A 21568-nucleotide genomic window follows, 5' to 3' on the forward strand; every position below is an offset into this window, starting at 1 on the left:
TCCTCCTCCTTATATACAAAGCAAAGTCAACTATGTGCCTTCTAGAATATTACAATCATCTACTATTGGTCTATTGAAGGTTCCCAACCACAGCCTAAAGATAATCAGATAATCTTACCTCTTCACCTTAGCCTTTTAATACACTCTGCTGCTGATTGTACTGTACATTGAACTATTTTACTCTGTCCATTCTATTTGACTCTTTTATTACTTATTATTACATGTTCTAAACTGTCAGATATTGAACTGTGTGGGTATCAAGCAGGAAGAAAGACTGTCAGGTTTTAAACTGTGGATATCAAACAGGCAAGGTAAAGATGGTTTTAAACTGTTAAACAGTAATTCAGAACTATTTTATTGCATTATTTTACTCTGTCCATTCTATTTTACTCTTTTATTACAGGTTCTAAACTGTCAGGTATTGAACTGTGTGGGTATCAAGCAGGAAGAAAGACTGTCAGGTTTTAAAACTGTGTGGGTGACCCACGCCTAGAACTGCGCCATGAGAGAGGGAACTGCACCCTGAGAGGGAGGTTTGAAGGGTCAAAGTGGGTATCAAGCAGGAAAGGTAAAGACTGTTTTAATCTGTTAAACAGTCATTCAGAACTATTTTATTGCACTGCACTATTGCATCATTTTACTACTATGTCTATTCTATTTTACTCTTAAAAAAATATATATATATATAAAATGTTTTGCCATAATCAAACCATAAACAAGGTGGCCTATTGGGATGTTAGATCCTAATGTGAAAAACTGTGATTTTATATGTCTGCACTTTATGTGCAAATTTTGTGCCTGTCTTTTTTCTGCTATGAAGCACTTTGAGCTGCGATTCTTGTATGAAAGGTGCTATACCAATAAAGTGTATTATTATATTATTATTATTATTATTATTATTATTATTATTATTATTATTATTATTATTATTATTATTATTATTATTATTATTATTATTATTATTATTATTATTATTATTATTATTATTATTATTATTATCATTAAACTTTTATAGTTTGATGAACATTTAAAAAAAGACCTTCCACAACAGTGGCAAACACAGATTATACGGCAGCATACAGTCTCCAAAATAATGGAGCCTAGTAAAATATCAGTGGAATATGAGGGTGACACTTCCCTCACAACCTCCCCTTATACCACTTTTATTATTGAGGGGCGCCATCCCTGCTTGTATCGGGCCGTGGGAATACACCTATTTCATTTCAAATCTTTATTTCAACTCGTAAGACACTATGGTTACCCTCATTTACAGCGACGAGGAGCTTACAAAACAAGACATAGTTTATCAGCAATTTCATACATACTGTATAGGCACAATAAATAAGAATAAACCATTTTTACAAATCTGCTGAGACGGTTATAAATCGATACACAGTGGTCGGAGATTATACTTTTAAATGTAGCAAAAGAAGGAAGAACCTTCAGAGTCAGTTGGAGGAGGGCATTCTAGGTGTTGGAAAGGAAAAAGCAGTTTTTCCTAGTTCAGAGCAAACTGGAGAAACCCTAAGAATCAACCAGTCATTTGAACTTGTAAAATAGGATCCAAGATTCCATTCCAACAGTAAGGAAGCTATACCTGCTGTAGTTTCCTAAACCCTGCTTGACACCTGATAAGCAGCACAACCCTCGTGGCGCACCGCATAGTGCCTCGCACACCTACGCGGCCGTCCCGGGTTCGCCTCCCGCTCCCGGTGACATTTGTCGCATGTCTTCCCCGCCTCTTCTCCCGTTCAACCTCTCCTCCTCTGTCGGTCATGTCTGACCATGAAAAAGCAATAAATGCTCAAAAGAAAAAAATCTTTTAAAAAAAAGTAGGTATTGCAGATCAAATATGAGGTAAGATACAGCATGCTTTTCTTATCGTTTCTGTCAGAAACATATTTTAGATAAACATTCGGTGGAAAATTAGAACATTTTACGAGCAAGCTGCCATTTAGCAAGGGCCACACATTATCTAAGATCCCTGCTTGTCGTATGACAGAGAGGCAAATCTGAATGGCTTGTTGAAGCACATGTTTTTCGGACCTAGGAAGCCCAAAAAGATCTGACTGGGTTCTCTTTATTTCACGGTTTGTGTCTTCATAGGCCCACCGGAGACCCACATATAGTAAATGCACAAGCACTGTAATAGTGAGTTTTTCCACAATATGTGCCCTTTTTTAATGATTAAATAAAACTGCCGTTTAGGGGTGTGTGCGAAAGTCTTTCTGAACGCATCAGTCTATCTTTCAGTCTTTAGGCTGGAGCTACAAATACTATTGATCACAGAGAGACCCTTTTGAATATTTCATTTCATACGAACACCGGAAGGCTCACTACAAACCTTTCCAGTTTTGACAGTGGGCCAGAGAGTTAAGTCTGATGGGACGTGTAGGTTCAGATGAGCTTTGATTTGTCCTAATCGATTCCCAGCTCTTTCATCTTTGTGTATGTGTGTGTGTGTGTGTGTGTGTGTGTGTGTGTGTGTGTGTGTGTGTGTGTGTGTGTGTGTGTGTGTGTGTGTGTGTGTGTGTGTGTGTGCGTGCGCGCGTGCGTGTGTGTGTGTGTGTAGTCGAGCGGTTAGTTTAGCACTGAAAGGAAAGACAGAGCTGTCTGAAGAGATGTGTTCTGAATGCCAATAACGTGTTCACTCTTTAAAAGGCTGAACTTGTCTCTGTTATAGACCTCTCATTCCTTTGTAGTCCTGACACCGTTGGCTGTCTGTGATCTGATAGTCTTTTGTCTGAAGTGGAAAAGACATGGGGTCCTTTTTTTGTGCATGATTACCATGGAGCTATTGTTCTTGAAAATGAAATTCAGGCCATTTCCTCAAACCACATTAAACTCTACCATATTCACGACAATGGAATTAGAGAGTTATTCTGTTTTACAGCAGCTGTGTGCTTCACCCTTAAAACTGTTTGAAAAAAACAAAAGCGTGAGAAACATGATTACAGCATGTCATATAACCAGCACATATTAATATCTCGCTTTGGGGAGGATGGGGGTTGTTGCTGAACACGATCCACTCACCTGGACATTGATGCGTTCATTGCTAGCGCTGGATAAGGGTGACGAAACCCCCCAGGGGGTATGGAGTACATGGGCTGGCCCTGCCTGATAGAGAGAGAGAGAGAGAGAGAGAGAGAGAGAGAGAGAGAGAGAGAGAGAGAGAGAGAGAGAGAGAGAGAGAGAGAGAGAGAGAGAGAGAGAGAGAGAGAGAGAGAGAGAGAGAGAGAGAGAGAGAGAGAGAGAGAGAGAGAGAGAGAGAGAGAGAGAGAGAGGGAAAGAAGGCTGCAGTGAGAGGTGGGTCAGACACAGCTGACAGATAAGTTAACCCAGCAGCGCTAATCCTCTCCTCATCAAGTCACATCCCCCGCTCGCGGAACAGCACTGTTGTAATTGATTACAAAAAATAACATAGCAAAACCCATAAATGTCATAATTCATTCCTCCTGACTCAAATATATTTCAATATTTTATTGTTTTGATATAGTGGGCTACACCTGTGCCTAGATTAGGGAGGTAAAACAGTCCCATGGTAACAAAAACCGTAAATCGATTTGATTTGCTGGTTAGCCGCTAGGTGATACCATTCATTCAGGGAGGTTCAGGGGGTGTAGCACCAGTAGTGTAGGCCAGGGTGGGTGAAGGGCATAGACAACCAACCCCTGATTCAACGCTAAACTCTAAAAACTAACACCTAACCTTAACCCATTTAAGTTCCTGCCTAAACAGGGTGGTGTAGTGGTTAACACTGCCACCTCACAGCTAGAAGGTCCAGGGTTCAATTCCCGCTTGGGCACCAGGTTTCCGCGTTGCTAGGTACCCAGGTGGGGTATCTCCCGGGCCTTTCTGTGGAGTTTGCATGGTCTCACCGTGCTCGCAAGGGTCCCCCCCCCCCGATAAGATAAACCCAATGGAAAAACATGCACAACAGATCGCTAACGCTGTTGTGTCCCTGACGAAGACGGACAGGTCCCCGGGGCGTGGCCGGGAGTCCCGGCTGCCCTTGTGGGGAAGTACGATGGGATGGGTCAAGTGCAGAGACTCAATTGCATCGGAAACCCAACAAAAATTGCATGTGTGTGTGTTCCTGTGTGTGTGGCGCCCATCGCATGTGTGTGTTACTGCATGCCGAATAAAGACTTCTTCTTCTTCTAAACTTAACCTTATCTAGCCGTGTCGAAACCTAACCATAACCTTGACCTCTCCCTTTCCCTGCCTGACTTGACCCTAACTAACTAGTCCAGTAATAGAGCTTTTCCATTACATGGTACTCAACTCGACTCTTAAGTACCAGGTATTATCCACAAGGTTTGCCCAATGGAAAACCAAAGGCAGCAGGTGGAGTCGAGTTGAGTTGAGCCTGTAGCATGTAATGGAAAAGGGCCATAATAAACCCTAGCTAAGTGGTTGTTTCAAGATAACAAAGATAGAAAAGCTAAAGAGCCAACTTGAACACTTTCAACAAGGTTTTGGCAATGCACTGCTTGACTATGTTCGACTAAACAGGCACTCTGATTCAGCCCTTGATATGATTCAGCCCTTCAAACCTGTGACTTGTGGTTTTGAATGGTATCCATGTGTCAGACTAGGGCATGTGCATAGCTTTGAAGAGATGAAATCCTCTTAAATGCACTGTACTAGTTGATACCATTTTAACACTTTGGTCGCCAAAAACGCCTTACCACGTCATTCCCCGCCATGCTCATTCTGCCAAAGACGCCGTACCACGTCATTGAGATCAATATTTCAAAAATCTGTGATCGCAATCATATTTCTCCCCCGGAGACTTGAGATCTACTGTTGATCCCCTCTCAACTCTCCAACGGTTCAAGAGCGCCATCTGGTGGCCGATCGGCGGATCGCTCAAACCGGAAACCGGAAACGGAAGCTGGTGCTCATTCCAATTCGGTCCGATCACTCGCTAATAGTCCCGGGACTCAAGCTAGACACAATGGATAGCAATCCGTTACCAATAACTCGATAAACAACATGATTTGGACGTATATACTATTATACAACCTGGAGATGGATCGCATATTTCAACATCCCATAATAGGAATATTTCTGCTCCACGCTCATCGCCCAACGCTACGAGGAAGCTACGGTAAGTTTCAGCGTTATTTTTTAACGTGTTCGATACAAACTGCTCTAATGATCATATCACCCACACTAGATGAATCATCTAACGTTGGCCACGGAATTATAAACGACCCCCCCCCATCTGGTCAACATCAGATGATAAGTAGTAACTTCTAGAAGCACGTCCATTTGAAAATTTTTATCTCGCGCAGATCGCTATCAAACTGTATTTGATCATCAATATAATGCATTTAGGGCTATAAATCACGTTCTGGAGAATGCTGCAGAAAACGATAAAAACATACTTATACTTTAGACCGTATTTTAGTATGAATATGTGAATGAAAAAGTATAACATTGCTACACCCTGAACAATAGATACTTGACGTTGAATGGGCCATAGTAATGTCAATTTAGCAATACAATTTAAAAAGTTATAGCCCTGCAAAGAAGGGGAACTTCTCCATAGACAAATAGAGCTGGCGTGGGATGGTTTATTATGAATATAAGCCTGGCAACCAAAGTGTTAAACTGTATCCGAATGTGTGAATGTTGTTGACAGGGTGAATGTAGAGTGAAGGAAGACAGAAGTGACTCACTGTGGCACCAGCCAACCCAGGGGGTGTGGGATCTGCCCCACTGCCCCAGGAGACAGGGGATAGTACGGAGAGAGCTCTGATGGGTGGGGTGTCCGAGGAATACCTGCAGGGAGCGCACAGGGGACAAAGTTAAACAAACAAGAGCTGCTGATTCGTTCAAGTGACAGAATCAAACATATGACAGAACGAAACATATAAATTATCGTTGCTTGGAAGGAAAGTACACACGGTTCAATTGGTTTATAAAAACAAGGGCCAGGTGCTTCTAGGAATAGGATTGCATTGTCAAAGAGGAGAGTACTGGAGTACACAGGTCATCTTAAAGGACCACGCCAACATTAAGGGAAATTTGCTTACCGTCTTCTCCAGAGTCAGACAAGAAGATAGCACAGAGAGGAAATTGGTATCTTTATTGTCTGAATCTGGAGAAGACATGGCGAATTTCCCATAATATCGGCATGTTCCTTCAATGATCTATATTATAGGTACAAGTAGACTGACGTTTTGACAGTGTCTTCTTCAGAGTATACAGTATAATTTCAGTATAATCATATACATTATCATTACCTGGAGATGGTCAATCAATGTTCCATACAAGCTACTGTATGTAATGATGTCAATACAAAAGCTTGGGCATAAACACGTTGGTGAAGTGGTGTACCTGTCTTTGGGTCTAGGATCTCTGGGGAAAGGTGCGAGGGAGAGCCAGGAGAGAAGTGTTCATTGCTGTAGGTGATGAGGGGGGTCAGTGGGTGGACATGGTGGGCATGCTGGACCACAGGGACCTTGTTGGACTGTTGAAGAGAAAGAGGCGAGGAAAACAGAGGGTTTAGGACCTGGAAATGAACGAGCGCTGTGCATGAAGGCCTCTACAACGGAGCATTCCAAAAATGTTGACACGTAACGTTTATGCTAGGGCTAACCCTGGACTGAAGGAATTCTTAGTCGACGAACTGTCATAGAAGTTTCTCGACTAATCGATTTGATGATTCCGTCAACAAATCTGTAAAGTTTGAATTTCCCACACGTGATAATGCAGAAGGACCCCTTTAAATATCATTCATACCAGAGATGTGTGCAGTTTTTCAGGAAATAACTGACTAACTGACTACAAACGTATTTTAATCAACTAATGCATCTGTATACAGTAGCTTTAGCTTATGTGTAATGAGCTTATCTCTCAAATAGTCAAATTTGTCTTCCATCTCTCTACTATTCGTCAATGTCAAACTGTTAGCGAGAAGCTAATGTTATGCTAGCCAGCCTTGTGATCGCTAGTCTTCTACGGTTGGAAATCAGTGAATATAATCAGACAGAATGTTTGCTAAAAAAGCGAACTATCTACTTCATTATCTAAGCAACGTTCCTTGTAAAACAGGCATGAATACAAAAACTATGAATTAGTCTCAATGAAGTCTCTATTATTATTAGCCTACTGAAATACCGTCGTGTTGTTTTTTTGAGTGACCTATTTTCTACTGTCATAGAATAGAATAGAATAGAATATAAATACTTTAATCATCCTGAGGGAGATTTGGCACTACAAATCGCTCACAGTAAGCATACACTAAACTATCAATTAAGCATTGCGAACGAAAATTTGGCCCATAATTACTCATGCGATCCGGATATGGCGTGAAACACAAAAAAAATATCCTAACCCACATAAATGGCACAATCATACTCCCTTATTCAATAACAATGCACTCTTGATTGGAAAACGACCTATAAGATGCCCTATATGGGAAAAGCAAGGCATACACTCATTAGGGGATGTTTTTAACAAACAGGGTTTTTGTAGTTATGAAGAAATACGCAAAAAAAATTATCTCACCAAGTCCACACATCTTTTTTACATACAGTTATTGTTATGTTTGAAGACTCAAGGTGTTCCATTAAAGAAACCAATTGAACACCACAGATACCACAAATTCTTCTATGAAAGAGAGACATCGAGAGGTTTTGTTTCAGATTTTTATCATCAATTACTAACGTCCTCGTATGAAACCCTCCACCTAGACTCCGTCTGGAGGAGGGATATACCAGACCTGGAAAGTGATTTTGATTGGCAAGAAGCCTGGGCAAATGTTCAACTCACATCAAGGAACCCGGACCATCAACAAATCAATCTTAACTATATTCACAGGACATACTTGACTCCTATAAGACTGAAAAAAATGGGTCTTATACAAGACTCCAAATGCTCCTTATGTACAAATGGGGACGAGGGGACATTTATGCACATGTACTGGGACTGCCCACCAGTTAAGATATTCTGGAAAGAGGTGACCCAGCAATTATCAAATCTCTTAACTTGGAATATACCTGTACACCCCTCTGTATTACTGCTGAATGATGTTTTTGAGTGTGCAGTACATCCACAGCTAAAGAGATTGGTTTTATCGGGTATCACAGTGGCTAAAAAGCTGATAGGATCACGATGGTTCCAACCGGAAAAAAATTGCCGAAAGGTCTGGATTATTACATATCTCGATGTGATCTATCAAGAAATATCTACAGCAAGAATTTTGGGTCTCAATGAATCCAAAATGACATTGTGGTTAGAAGTGGTGGAGAAAATAAAAGCTAGCATATAATGGTAATGTCTGGTTAGGAGCGAGGGAAAATGGATGGATTATCCAATGGGGGGTCCGGGAGGGGGGGGTACGAGCTAGAGCATATGTGTGTAGGTTTTTAGATAACAGGTATTAAGGGTATATCCTGTATAAGACAATTAACTAAAATGTGATTTCATTGGATGTGCACTGTCAACTAATGCTTGTATATCTTATCGTGTGTTGTCATGTTTGTTTATGTGTTTGTTTAAAAAATAATAAAAAAATAAAATACAAAAATAAATCGCTCACAGTAAACAGTAAACACTTAGGTAGACAAAAGAAAAGTCACGAATAAGAATTAAAATAAGCCTAAGAATAAAATACGGTTTGGGATATACATTTCCTATGTTACATTCTAATATAAAATATACAGTAAAATATACAGAACTATACAGTAAGTGTAAAGTTCTGTATATTTTGACAGTATATTTTATATTAGAATGTAACATAGGCCCAGGAATACAGCAATAATGTAGCTAACAGGGAAACGCTAACATTAGCTTTATGGTCAGTCAGGGCTTGGCAACCAGTAAGAGCATAAAAACCCAAATTATGAATGAAAGTCCAGAATATTAAGCTTTTCAAATATCATCATAAAAAGAAAAAGAAAAAAAACACATATATAATATTTTACAACATTGAGTAATAACCAACCCAACAGGGGATGCTGCATAGTTATGATCTGTCTGTTTTCGAGATGGCGAGATCTGCAGTTGGCGCTGTGAGGCCACGACATATAGGCCAATGAAAACGACGGGGCTGGGCTTGGAGCTAAACTCCATTGGGAATTGTTAGGACGCGTGCCATTTGAAGATCACATGTTATTTCTGTGGTCACAGTGCTACCTAGTGGTGTGATCCTTCATATGCGAGTGCTGTTTCCCTCCATGGTAAACAACGCAGGCCGTGCGTGTGACAGGCCCCTATGATGCAATCTGGACCGGCACCAAGGAACACTAAAAAGCCTGGTGGATAAATGCCAAGACCATTACAGACATTTAGTGGAGGAGAGAACTGTTTGTTCAGCTCAACCAGGAAAACAACAGCGCCAATGGTCCAAAAGTCACACCAACATAAGTCCCGCCCACACAGAACAATTAGGTACTCTGAATAATTAGGTAAACTGAATAATACCCATTACACCGCTGGAAATATTATCAACCCCACAGCCCAGTCCATTGATCGGAATAATGTGTAAGATGCAGTTGCCCTTGCTTATGGTTTATGAGAATAGTAATACACTGCCACTTGATAGATATCATAACAATAAAATTAAGTTATGCCACCACCACCATGTGCCATGATAATTGTGGGGTACTACAGACACTTCAAGGATGGAACTTCCTCCTTCCCTGCAGCAGTCACCTTGTTGCTTTACGCTCATTTCACATTGCAGATCATCTGGCCCAAGGACAGCTTGTAGACCTGTCCAGGACAATGATGACGAAGATGAGCGATGATGATATTATTATTATTATTATTCTTATAATTATAATTATTATTATCATAACCTGCGTCTCTACTTTCATTAAGCAGCACTCAGCCTCGCAGTAATTTCCCCTGGCTGCGCCGCTGAATAGAGCGCTTGTTGGCTCAACTTGTCACATGGGAGGGCCGGGGAGCGGGGGGTGGGGGGAGAAAGGAGTCTTGTTCCTCCAGTCTAACCTTTCTTCAATATCCCTCCCCACCCCCCTCTCAACCTCTCTCTCTCCAGCGTGGTCTGAGAGGGAACAAGGTTTGCATTGAGACTTCTGTACACTCTCCTACTTCACGCTGCTTAGAATTGTTCCAAATCTTAGCCATGCTTTTTATTTTTTTGCCACTTTTTAAAGGAAGGTCCAACCTTTTCCTCCTTTTAAAGCCTTTAAGCAAACTTGTTTCTCCCACGTCTAAAGCATACTTTGATTCTGGTAATGCCCAGCTGTAATGAGGAAAATATTTACCAGTGTAAAACAAGGCTATATTAGGATCACTTTACTTAGAACCGTGTTTTTTTAGGTTTTATCTAGACAGAGAGTATGTAAGGTCAGTTTGTTTGAATGCACGTCAGGGGGAAGGGAACAAGATTTCATAGAAAAAGGCTTTGATATCATTTGATGGCTGAAACCGTATGAGGTTGAAATCCCAGCTCTCACATTTCATGTATATTTTAGATATGCTTTGTTGTTCTACTCCATGTACAATGTGCTGCATTTTCCCTATATTGTAGATGCTGTTTGAGACCTCTAGACCTGGGTGCCAACACATTTTGGGAAGCACTTCAGTGAGAATTGGAAATGATGGCCATTAATAATTCATATTATGGAATACACCAATCGTGTGTTTGCTCTGAACTGATTTCTAAGTTTAAAAGCACCAGTTTCAACATCACAAATCTAGCCTGCGTTTCAGTTAAATTGTTTAAAATGTATTTATAAAAAAAAAATAATAATAATAATAATAACAAAGGAAAAATGTTGCATGCAGGTTGTGCACATGCAAACCCATTTTGACCTGCATCCTACTTGACGATGCTTGAAGCAGTCTCCAGAGAGGAGAGGCTATCCTGTGGTCTGCCTTTAGGTACAGAGATGGGTCCCTAAACAGGCTTATTTCTTTAAATACATTAAAACAGTTTGGAGTGGTTTAAATTATATAAAATACTCTTAAGTAATAAAAAATAGTATTTTTAAGCTCACTCCATTTAAACTCATTAAGTCCCATAGAGGCCAGTTAACACAAAAAGCGATCATGTAAAATTAGGGTGGGGAGGGAGGGGGGCACTAGACTTTATAGCCCAATTGTGGCTTAAAGCTAAGCTGCAGGGCCATCAATACCTTCATTCAGCCTTATGTGTGGAGGTAATATTCCTCAAAACCCTTGACAGCTTCATATGCTTGGTTTCATGATCCATGGGCAAGGTGTAATAAGGAAACCACACGGAACATGAGCTGTGTTTTAAATATAAACAACATCTACGTGACAGGAATGGAGAAAGAGCGACCTGGATCCAGATGGTATCCGCATTGACAGGCAGAAATCGCAGGTCTTTACATAGGAGTGCTTGTTGAAAACAGAGCTGTGAAAGAGAGCAGCACACCTCTGCGAGCGTGTAGCAGAAACACTAAGAACCCGGAGTAGAGCGGGTGGGGAAGGTAACAGCGAGGTGAAAAATAGAAGAAGAAAATAAAAAGTGCTGAGCCAGTACAGAGAAAAAGGTGTCTGTCTGTTAAGAGGTTTTTGGGCTAAAGAAGCCGAGGTGGCAGTGCCTCGCCGGAGCCCGTCCAACTTGGAACGCAGCTAAGAAAATCACAGTCCTTGGTCAATGTGGGTGGAGGGGTGGATTTCATTCAAGCAAACATGTTTTTGGATCCCGCACATCTGAATTGAATTACTAGGCAAACAGCCGATGGGGAAGAGAGCTCAGAACAAACTGAATAACCCCACAGCTTTGTGTGCCTTTCTGCGAGGCGATTCTTGGGTGGGAGGCTCGGAGGCCTTTCAAAACTCCAGGAAAGACAGAGTGAAAAGAATGCCTGGCATGCTGGGAAATCTAAGCCTTGTTTGTCAATGCCAACAGGAAGCGGACGTGAGAGGGGGGACGACGGCGTTGCACGCCTTTAAACCGGTCCCAAAACTATGCCATTCATCACCGGCAACCTGTGTTTTATGTCAGGTCGTCTCCTTTGTAAAGGTCAGGAGTAGTAATATTCTAGGTTAGAATAATATGGCACACTGCAGTGTCATGTTGCTGGAGCCAGTCATCAGGATACCGAGCCCTCAACGAAAGGGCATAACATTTTATTAAATGAAACACAGACAAATCTCAAGCCCCATTATAAGAATTGATGGACTGCTTAATGAACTGCAATAGAATATTTTCCTAACATTTAGTTGTAAAAAAAAAGATTTAGTGGCTCCATTTAAAATTGATGCTTGTTTGTTTGCTCGGATTCATTCTATGAGATTTTTTATTTAAAATTTTTGAATTGGCATGGAAATAACGTAGTAGGTCCACATTCCAAGCTCTTGTCTCTGCAGTGGCACAGCAGGGCTGCAGATCCCAGGTCAGTATAGCTCTTGTCTCTGCAGTGGCACAGCAGGGCTGCAGATCCCAGGTCAGTATAGCTCTTGTCTCTGCAGTGGCACAGCAGGGCTGCAGATCCCAGGTCAGTATAGCTCTTGTCTCTGCAGTGGCACAGCAGGGCTGCAGATCCCAGGTCAGTATAGCTCTTGTCTCTGCAGTGGCACAGCAGGGCTGCAGATCCCAAATCAGTATTCAGTTCAGGCTTCCCAAAGCCTTTGATATCGTGACGGATTCTGGTTGTTCATTGCCTAATGCAAAATGGGGAGGGCAGGGGATCTCACAGGACTCCCAGTCAAAAGTCTGTGGAGAAATGTGGGTCGAGAGCTCGGAGTAAAAGCATATGTGGGGGAACAAATAAATCCTCATTACCAGTCTTATACCATTTTGTTCCAATATATTCAAAAACTGCAATGGACACTAGATAGGAAGACAAAAGGCATCTCTGGGATGTAGCTCTAGACCTCTCGTCACTTTTATTCACTTCAACATTTAGTGACTCTAGACATGGGGGGACAAAGACCAGGGCCCTTGTTGTCGTGATTGCTCTCGACAGTAACTCAACTGAAATGGAGACAGATTCTTCTGTGTCTGTCAAGTTCTGTGTCAACTAAAAGTAAAACCCATATTTGAGCTGCGAGCGAGCCGTCATCTGATAAGCGAGAGTCAGGCAGGTGATCAGGTCAATGCCGCTGCTTCATTAGAGAGACTTCATTAGTCACTTGACTCACTTGACGTAGAAATGGGACTCATAGACCAATCGGTGCGAATGACTGAATGACCAGCCTTGACAGCATGATCAACACAGCTGTAATAACTGCCTGCTGTGGTGATGATCGTATGTGGACGACACACATGATCTAGACAGCAGCCTCCTCCATTCTCCTCTCCCTCGTGGTCCTCTGTTATCCACTCATCTCTTTTCTTTCACCCTCCTCTCCTCTCCTCTTCTTTCTCCCACTCTCCTCTTTTCTCCTCTCCCCTCTTTTCCTCTCCTCTCTGGTCCAGCTTGGCGGCTACTGCTGGACTGACAAGGCTGAATCTCCCTCACTGCATCACCTGGCCCTGCAGCGCCTTTGATGTATAATTCATGAAGAGACAGCCCTCTGAGCACAGGGGCTGATATGGGGGTGCTGGGTGCCAGTGTGTGTGTGTGTGTGTGTGTTGTGTGTGTGTGTGTGTGTGTGCGTGTGTGTGTGTGTGTGTGTGTGTGTGTGTGTGTGTGTGTGTGTGTGTGTGTGTGTGTGTGTGTGTGTGTGTGTGTGTGTGTGTGTGTGTGTGTGTGTGTGTGTGTGTGTGTGTGTGTGCATTTGAGTGTGCATTTGAGTGTGCATTTGAGCATGTGAGTGTATGTGTGCATGTGTTGGGGGTGTACTCATAGGAAAGCTTGTTCCATTCTTCCCCTTCTACCCCCCCCCCCCATCCCCACCACCACCATTACCACCAAAAGCAATACTACCAACTGAATGCTAAACAAACCTGTCTGTTGAATAATTGAAGATCTCAGGCCGGAGTAGGCTCTAGATTAGCATACAGGCCTTATGGACCCAATCTGCACAGTGACAGGACAGCCTTCCCCCAGACTTCCATATCAAGCCTCTGATTTCTACTTTACTGCCCGCCCCCCAGGTCCACATGGCCAGGAGTGAGGACAGGAGTTGAAGCACATGAAGAGACAAGGCATGGTTGTCTGTAGGCATCAGGAGGGCCTCCGCTTGATGATGAGTCATAAGGAATCTCATCATCAACAGCAGTGTCATCATCATCTCGTGTCTGCTGTAGTTCAGCCTGTAAATGACTTATTGATCGGTAAGCTGCCACGAGGAGAAGATGCCTCATCCGGCAGACAGGACAGGCCACACTGCATCAATAAACTAACACGGCTATGCAAAGCCGGTGCACAAAATGTCCTCCAAGTTATGTGCCTGCGTACGAGCACGTCTCTCCCTATTCCACCACATAATCAATATCTGATCAAAAACAGGCCAGAAAAAAGCAAGAAAACAGCAATGTTGTCAGATGTAACGCGTGCTCACAACAAAACCACTGCCAGAATGCATAAAGCGTCTGCTTGCGGAGGCCCTGCTGGAGTCTCGTGCCTGCCTCTTGTCTTCAGGTCCCTCTCTGTCTCCTGTTGCCCTGGGCAGTAATCCCTGGCCCCCATGTGCGCCCATCCGCTCCCCCTGCTCTCATTAGTGCAGCGTGGGGGCCTGGGGAGCCTGTAGGCCTAGGGAGTCAGCCTCCTGCCCCCCTCCCATTCCCCCTCTCCTCTGCTCGGGGTAATGAGCTGGCTCCCTGTCAGCAGCATCCGAGCTGGATGTGGGCTTCTGGCCCAGTGTGGGGGGTAAGGGCACAGTAGGGTGTTTGGCTTTCTATCCACCATGCCCAAGCAGGGTATGCTGTGGCCAGGTATTAAGAGCGCTTCCCCCGTAAATACGTGCATCAAATTACACTATGCTCTGACATCACCAGATTTGAATTTTCTTTAATTTCATCTTTATTTCACCAGGTGAGTCATTAAGAACAAATACTTTTTTTTAAAATATATATATATATATAACTGCAGCCTGGCAAACAACAAGAGCCACTTAACATGTTAAAAACACAAAATACATCAATAATAACAACTAAACATAGGTACAGGGAAACACAGGCAAGCAAACAACAATCAACAAAGGAGATATGGAGAAAACCCCATAAGAACGTTATATTACATGGCAGAAAAACAATTGCAGGAATCATTTAGAATGTTCGAGATGCATCTCTGAAGACAAAAATGGAAATAAGTTACCCAGTTTATTTTTGCAGAGCATTCCAGTCGCAGGCAACAGCGGACTGAATTGATGCAAGTCAGAGGAAGGTGTTGGTTTGGGGTATTTTTAATTGGATGTGGAATGAGGACCGGGTGTTGTGTGTCACAGACATTGGGTGCAGCAGGTGACACAGGTAGGGGGGGGGGGTGCACACTAGCCATTCGGGGTCGAATCAGAGCGCGATCGCACCAAAATATCGCATTAGGCAATTTCTAATACATTGGTTTCTTGTTCGAATGCATTTATTTCTATAGACCAGTGGTGTGGTGCCCAACCAGTTCGCCGTGAACGACCGCTAGATTGCAGGCTGATTTTCAAGTAGACAGGGAGATAATTTTTATATAACATCGAGTATGTTGTCACGTCGAGGCTTGCTTTAGCGCAGAGCTTTGCTCTCATTTCATTATAGACACAGACCAGCGCGGACCTTCAATGATGATATGCAATTGTAATTTCATTACACAGACCAGCGCGGACCTTCAATGACATGCAGTATAATTGACGCAAGCAATGGGCTAACGTTAGCTGCTAACAGTTATCCAATAACTAGGCTAAGCTAACTAGCGTTAGCCGCTAACCCTGGAAAACGCTCACAACACCAGTTCCATTCGTGAGAAAAGGGGGTGGGTTATATTGACAAGGCTTGACAGCAGAGGTTCAAAGATAACTTCATATTTATTGGTTATTCGTTTATTTATATCTGGCATCCAGTTTCCATCCGTGTGTTCAACTGTTGATGTGTTGACGTTCGAGTGTGACATCATCACCCACGGCAGCTTACACGCTCAAAACGCAAAAAGACGGAGCGAGGACGGAGCGGAGCACCCGTTCCTAATGAGAAAGCCCCCTTAAAAGTTCACACGATGAAAGGGCTCAGGTTGAACTGCATTTATCCGTAGAGGGAACTTCCAACTGTTCAAAGGTATGGAAAACTGATGTATGTATGTTATGTCAGTGTCATGCACTCTTCATCCTTGCAGAACATGTAAATATCATCTGAGCTATAACATGTCTAGAAAATAGAAATATCATCTGAGCTATAACATGTCTAGAAATATCATCAGATATACAGCATGGCTCTGACACTGTAGCCTTGCAGAGGGCAGTGGAGAGCAGCCAGAGCCGCAAAAGATGTACTTGTCTTCAACCTTTTCACCCTCCCCCTGCACTCACAAGAGCGAATGCCAGTTCGAGAGGATTATATGTTTTGCTAACTAGCCTATTTTTAAAAGCCAATTTGTTGACACAGAGTGGATGTTGCAATTTTGTTACGTCCAAACTACGAGAACACTGAGGCTGGTGATGTCAGAGGACCTGAGCTGCAATGCTAAGCTAGTTTTTCCTTATATATTTTTTTATTGCCACATCGAAATTCAAAACCCCCTGCCTTATTGGAGAGAGAAATCCAATCTTAGAAGAGTAACTAGCGTGTGTGAACCATGTACAAAGCTAGTCTAATAAGGGAACTGCCCTCCCTTATTTGGACAAAAAATTACGCACGTGAGAGAGAGGTCAATTATTTTCGAAAAGTTTAAACTGCACATCTCATTGTGTATTATACCTTACTTATATCACCAGTATGAATGGATATATATGTCCCTTATTATTCACATTTCCTTGCTAGTTAACGTGACATATTTTATATAATTTCAACCCCTGCAATCTGTCTTTTCATGTGACCGAAATGTGAGCAAATCACATTAGAAGGATCCTACAAATGTTGAGTGAAAATGATCCAAACCTATAAAAGAGTAAAGGTTATCTAAATGGAAGCCAATTAAAACGTTTTTTTATCCACTTTTTCTCCCATTTTCTATTTTTCTCCCATCCCAATTTCATATCATCCAATTCAACCCTCCCCTGTCTCGAACGCTGTTTCTTGCCTCCCACAAGCCGGCTGCAATGTGGACTAAGTCATACATAGCACGAGTCCCCTCCGATACTCGAGGTAACAGCAGTCGCATCTTTTCACCTGCGCGGCGCGATCTTTCAGCATCAGGGGTCTGCGCTTTGGAGGGGCGCCGCCCCCATCGCTTCCTGATTCTACTGCGCAGGCGCACCAACCGACCTGTAGGAGTCGCTGTCCACAACGCCCGATCCCCACCCATCAGTTTCCCACCCCCTAATACTGCCAATGTGTATTAGTACGGACGACCAGTTAAACTGAAAGCAATGTGGAGCGCTGGGCTCGAACAGGCGAACCCAGCGTCTCCAGTATTCGTGGTGAGCACCTTGCCCACTGCACCACGTAGCCGCCCGCAAATGAAGAGGTTTTTTAAAGTGAATCCCGGAGCAGGGAGCAGCCGCGGCAGGACAGAGTGGAAAGTATCCAAGCAGAGGCCTCCACGCCAGGTCCTCAATGCTGTCTTTCATTTCCTCCTAATTCAATTACCATTACCACGCTCCTTACTAACATTTTATTTTTTTTGTTTGTTTGTTCGCCGTCTTTATAGCTTGTTTGCTGTCCTATAATAAAGACTCATGCATTTCATAATGTTATATATTAAGTAAATAAAATAGAAGTAAATTGGCCAGAACAAGCCATTGCACGGCAGCCCTGTTCTCCTGTAGACAAGCCAACCATATACTCACAAGAGAAGTCACTCGCAGGTCAACACTTATTGTAATAAAACATCTTTAATTGGCTCCAATTGAGACTGAAGTCAGCCACAGACCAGGACTCCCCCGGGCAAACTGTGCTGCCTCCACAAAAGCTTCCCATTGACTGCGCTCAATGAGGACTTTGTCGTGTGCATCATTGCGCTTATGAGATCCGACGAATCCACCACAAACTAAATAGGCCCGTCTAGCCAGGATAAGTAAGGTCAAGGGCTGAGTCACATCGGTTACTCGGAGTGAAGTGAGGGTGGCTCTCTCCGTCCGCGCACAACTAAACCTGACTTCCTTAACCAGAGGTCACTCCGATTATGATCGAACCGGTCATAACCGGCCACAACCAATCCCTCCGTAACTTAAAAGAATGCTGATTTGGGCTGCCATTTATCTAATGGTATCATCACCAGCACAGCTCCTCAAGAGAAAGCACACACCAAACAGGTCCGCTCAGGTCCCGCGTTGTCTAGTCAGAGCTACACATCACGATGAGGAATGCTCCTCTGTGTGTGGGAAAGCCTACGCAGTATGAATGACTAGGTAGGTGGCAAAAGTCTCAATGATTTACGGCGGGCTGAGTTATTGTGGTATGGACAGACAGAATGGCTGTTCAAAAGTTGAGGGTGCACCAATCCTCTGGGGGACTTTTTCTGGTAAAGTCGATGGATGAACGACAGCATTAGTGTGTACTTACTAAATGCCCTGGGGTCGGGGAGCGGGAGTCTTTTATTCCTGCAGATCCTGGAACATCCAGGAGAGGCCACTTCATCTGCAGGTACTGTGGAGAGAGACAGTGGATTGACCCGTTAGAGACCACAATGCAACAGTACTGATACTGGCCTATATGACCATATTCACATGATGGTGGCCATTTTGCTCATATATCATGCTCAGGTTGGGATTCCTTTCCACCCCGTGTGAATATGTTCAATATACTGGCTAAAGCAGAGGACTAGGGATGTCCGATATTATCGGCCGACCGATATTATCGGCCGATATCGGCAGTAAAATGTGATATCGGAAAATATCGGTATCGGTAAAAAAAAAAAAAAAAAACAATAACAATTTTTTTTTTTTTTTTTTTTTTTTTAACATTTATTTAACCTTTATTTACCCAGGCAAGCAAGTAAGAACCAATTCTTATTTTATTTATTGTCAAAAGTATGCATGTTGGTTTAAAATGTTCATTTTTACTTTTTTAATGATCATATTTTGCACAGATAATGCTTACATTTAGAAAGCCTTTTGAATGCATCCAGTGAAATTATTAGTTACCTGAAATTATTCCGTTTTTTGGGGGGGAAACCCTGCATATATCGGTATCGGTTGATATCGGTATCGGTATCGGTATCGGAAATTGGAGTTGGACAATATCGGAATATCGGTATCGGTAAAAAAGCCAATATCGAGCATCCCTACAGAGGACCCATTATTATGCAACACGTCAAAGATAAAAGCAAAGCAACTTTGATTTTCTGCATCATTGACAGTACACATGTTAAGATTTCTGCAATGAAAAGATTTGATGGCCCCATACTGTATGTCTCAATCATTCTCAATCATTTCTGTCCAATGACACCAAATAAATGGTCTAAGAGGTACTTCAGCAAAAGGAATGGATCAGATCCGTACTCTGTATGAGCGGTGAAAAAGTGGGATTCTTCCGCCCTTAGTAACAACCAAACCTCGAACATTCAACAAAGTGCAGCAGAACAACACGTTAACACCAAATGGAACAATCTACATTTCTGATCTGCTGCAAGAAAAACTCACTAACGCTTTCTGTGACTGAGCCGTATGGATTGGACAACTTTTCAGTGCTAGAACGGACAGTATGATGAATGGCGTGAGGCAAGCCAGCAAAGAGCCATAACTCTAAACAGACACCTGTATGAGACTGTACTGCTGCTGGAGTCAGACAGTGGGTTTTGGCATAAGGGGCGGGTGGGGGGGGGGGATGTGAACACAACAGACTGGTGGAAGGCTGTGAAATTGCCGTTTGTCAAGGGAAAACAAGAGTCCAGCTGTGGGCGCCCATCGCTGAGCTGGTGGGAAGGGACAGCTGGAAGGAAGCCCCCTACGAGAGACAAGTGAGACGAGTGGACGGCTTGGGGTGGGGGACTCTTTAGGCTAAGCCTGGACAATCCTGCTCAATTGGTTTGGCCTTCTGACCCGAACCAAACTAATCCACTCTCATTGTTAGCATTTTTCCATGCCGTTATCAAAGATCTCATGAGGTGCGGCCAGGTCCAAGTGTTTTCTTTTCCTCCTTCTCGTCACAAGAGTTTGTCCGACACAATTGTTCTTATTATAGCGGTCCATCCTATGTCCCGCCCCAACGGAGCAGGACCATGTACACTACAGTATACTGCACAGAGAGGTTATCGCTCCTGCTCAATACATAATAATAACTGTACGGCTCACCATCTGGTTTGTTAATCAGTTGAAATACCGGATACAGCAGACTGTCATGCATGTGGATTCAATACTCCCTGGTATCCAACTATTTCAAATGAACAACGTTCATATTTTACCCTTGGTTTAGCTTGTGCACGTGTTGATGTGCTGCATTATAGCACCCTAGTAGTTTATCATTACATTACCTTTTGGTAACGGAACATTACTGTTGGCCAGATATTCTGTTTATTAGAAGTCATTACACCATCTAAATATTTATTGCCATAACAGTAGTTACTAGCATACTATTATCAAGTCATTCATTTTCTGATAAGCATTACATGGCCGAATCCAACATCCAACAGTATCAATCATCTGTAAGATGGAAAAGACTTTGAATTATGACTAAAACCAGCATGGGATATGATAGTGATGTTGTGTCTATTCTTAGAAAACCTTCTCCTGAGAAAGGATGACAAAAGCAAACTGGGGGTCTAGAATGGCTGAGAATCTTGCAGCCAGGTTCTGATTTTTAAAGCTTCATTCATCACTCAAGAGTTTTCGAGGAGGAAGGAAGCTTGGATGGCTGTGTGGGTTAAAAATGGAAAAGACATTATAGCAGGAGGGGGAATGGGAGAGAAGGGAAAAAAAACATTTTCAGGAATGAGTTTGTCGGAGCAGGCAGAGGGTATTGTTTCCTGACAGCTGGGGTCCAATAGAGCAGTGAGGGAGGGGGGAGGGGTCCCTTTTCCCTTTTCCAAAAAGGGGGGAAATTCTTAGAGTTGACATCAGCCCCCTTCATTTTCACTATACTGCTCAAGGCTGAATCGTAAGGTTCCAACTAATGGGCCCAAGTCCATACAACTGTCAGGAGGCAGTTGCTTTTTCGAGGCTGCTAGCTCCCCTATTGAAACGTCCCTCCCGCGCCGTGCATGCTGCCTAATGAATGCTTCTCTCTGGAGAGAAAAGCCAAAACAATACAGTTTTCACTGTCTAATCTACGTCAATCATGGAGTCCTTCTTCCACAAATGAAACAAGCCCCATTGTGAGCGTTTGGGTCCAGGCTGCCTAGCTGTGCCCGCACCCCGACTCTCCCGCCCAATCCATCCCTCGTTTGACAGCTTCTGCCAGGACTGAGGCACACGCCCCCGGGCACTTTCCTCCTCTAAGAGTCTACTTTTTATAATTGCCAGTGTGCCCCATGGAGCAACGGCTCACAGACAGCGCGAAACATCCACCCAGGTAATGCCAACCGCACACTGTCACATCAGCTGCTGTCTAGCTCTCTACAATGACAGACCACAGCAGCAGCACTCCAGAGGCCAGAGGGAGGGGGGGGGGGCATCTGGGTACGGTCCAGATAGCTGTTACAGGAGA

General features: G+C 43.2%; 1 protein-coding gene across 2 annotated transcripts in view; it reads right to left on the reverse strand.

Annotated features, from left to right (window-relative positions):
• tcf7l1b (transcription factor 7 like 1b) overlaps nt 1-21568 on the reverse strand; it is a 51011-nt gene that overhangs the window by 4557 nt on the left and 24886 nt on the right. For both annotated transcript variants that reach the window (XM_084332159.1, XM_084332158.1), the window contains exons 4-7: nt 18488-18571; nt 6349-6481; nt 5688-5790; nt 3034-3117 (exon numbers count right to left, since the gene is read on the reverse strand). In XM_084332159.1, the coding sequence (XP_084188285.1) occupies nt 3034-3117; nt 5688-5790; nt 6349-6481; nt 18488-18571 (404 nt within the window). The remainder of the gene's footprint in view (nt 1-3033; nt 3118-5687; nt 5791-6348; nt 6482-18487; nt 18572-21568) is intronic.

This window comes from Notolepis coatsorum (genome assembly GCF_963971535.1).
Source record: "Notolepis coatsorum genome assembly, chromosome: 1".
In the NCBI taxonomy this organism is placed as follows: Eukaryota; Metazoa; Chordata; class Actinopteri; order Aulopiformes; family Paralepididae; genus Notolepis; species Notolepis coatsorum.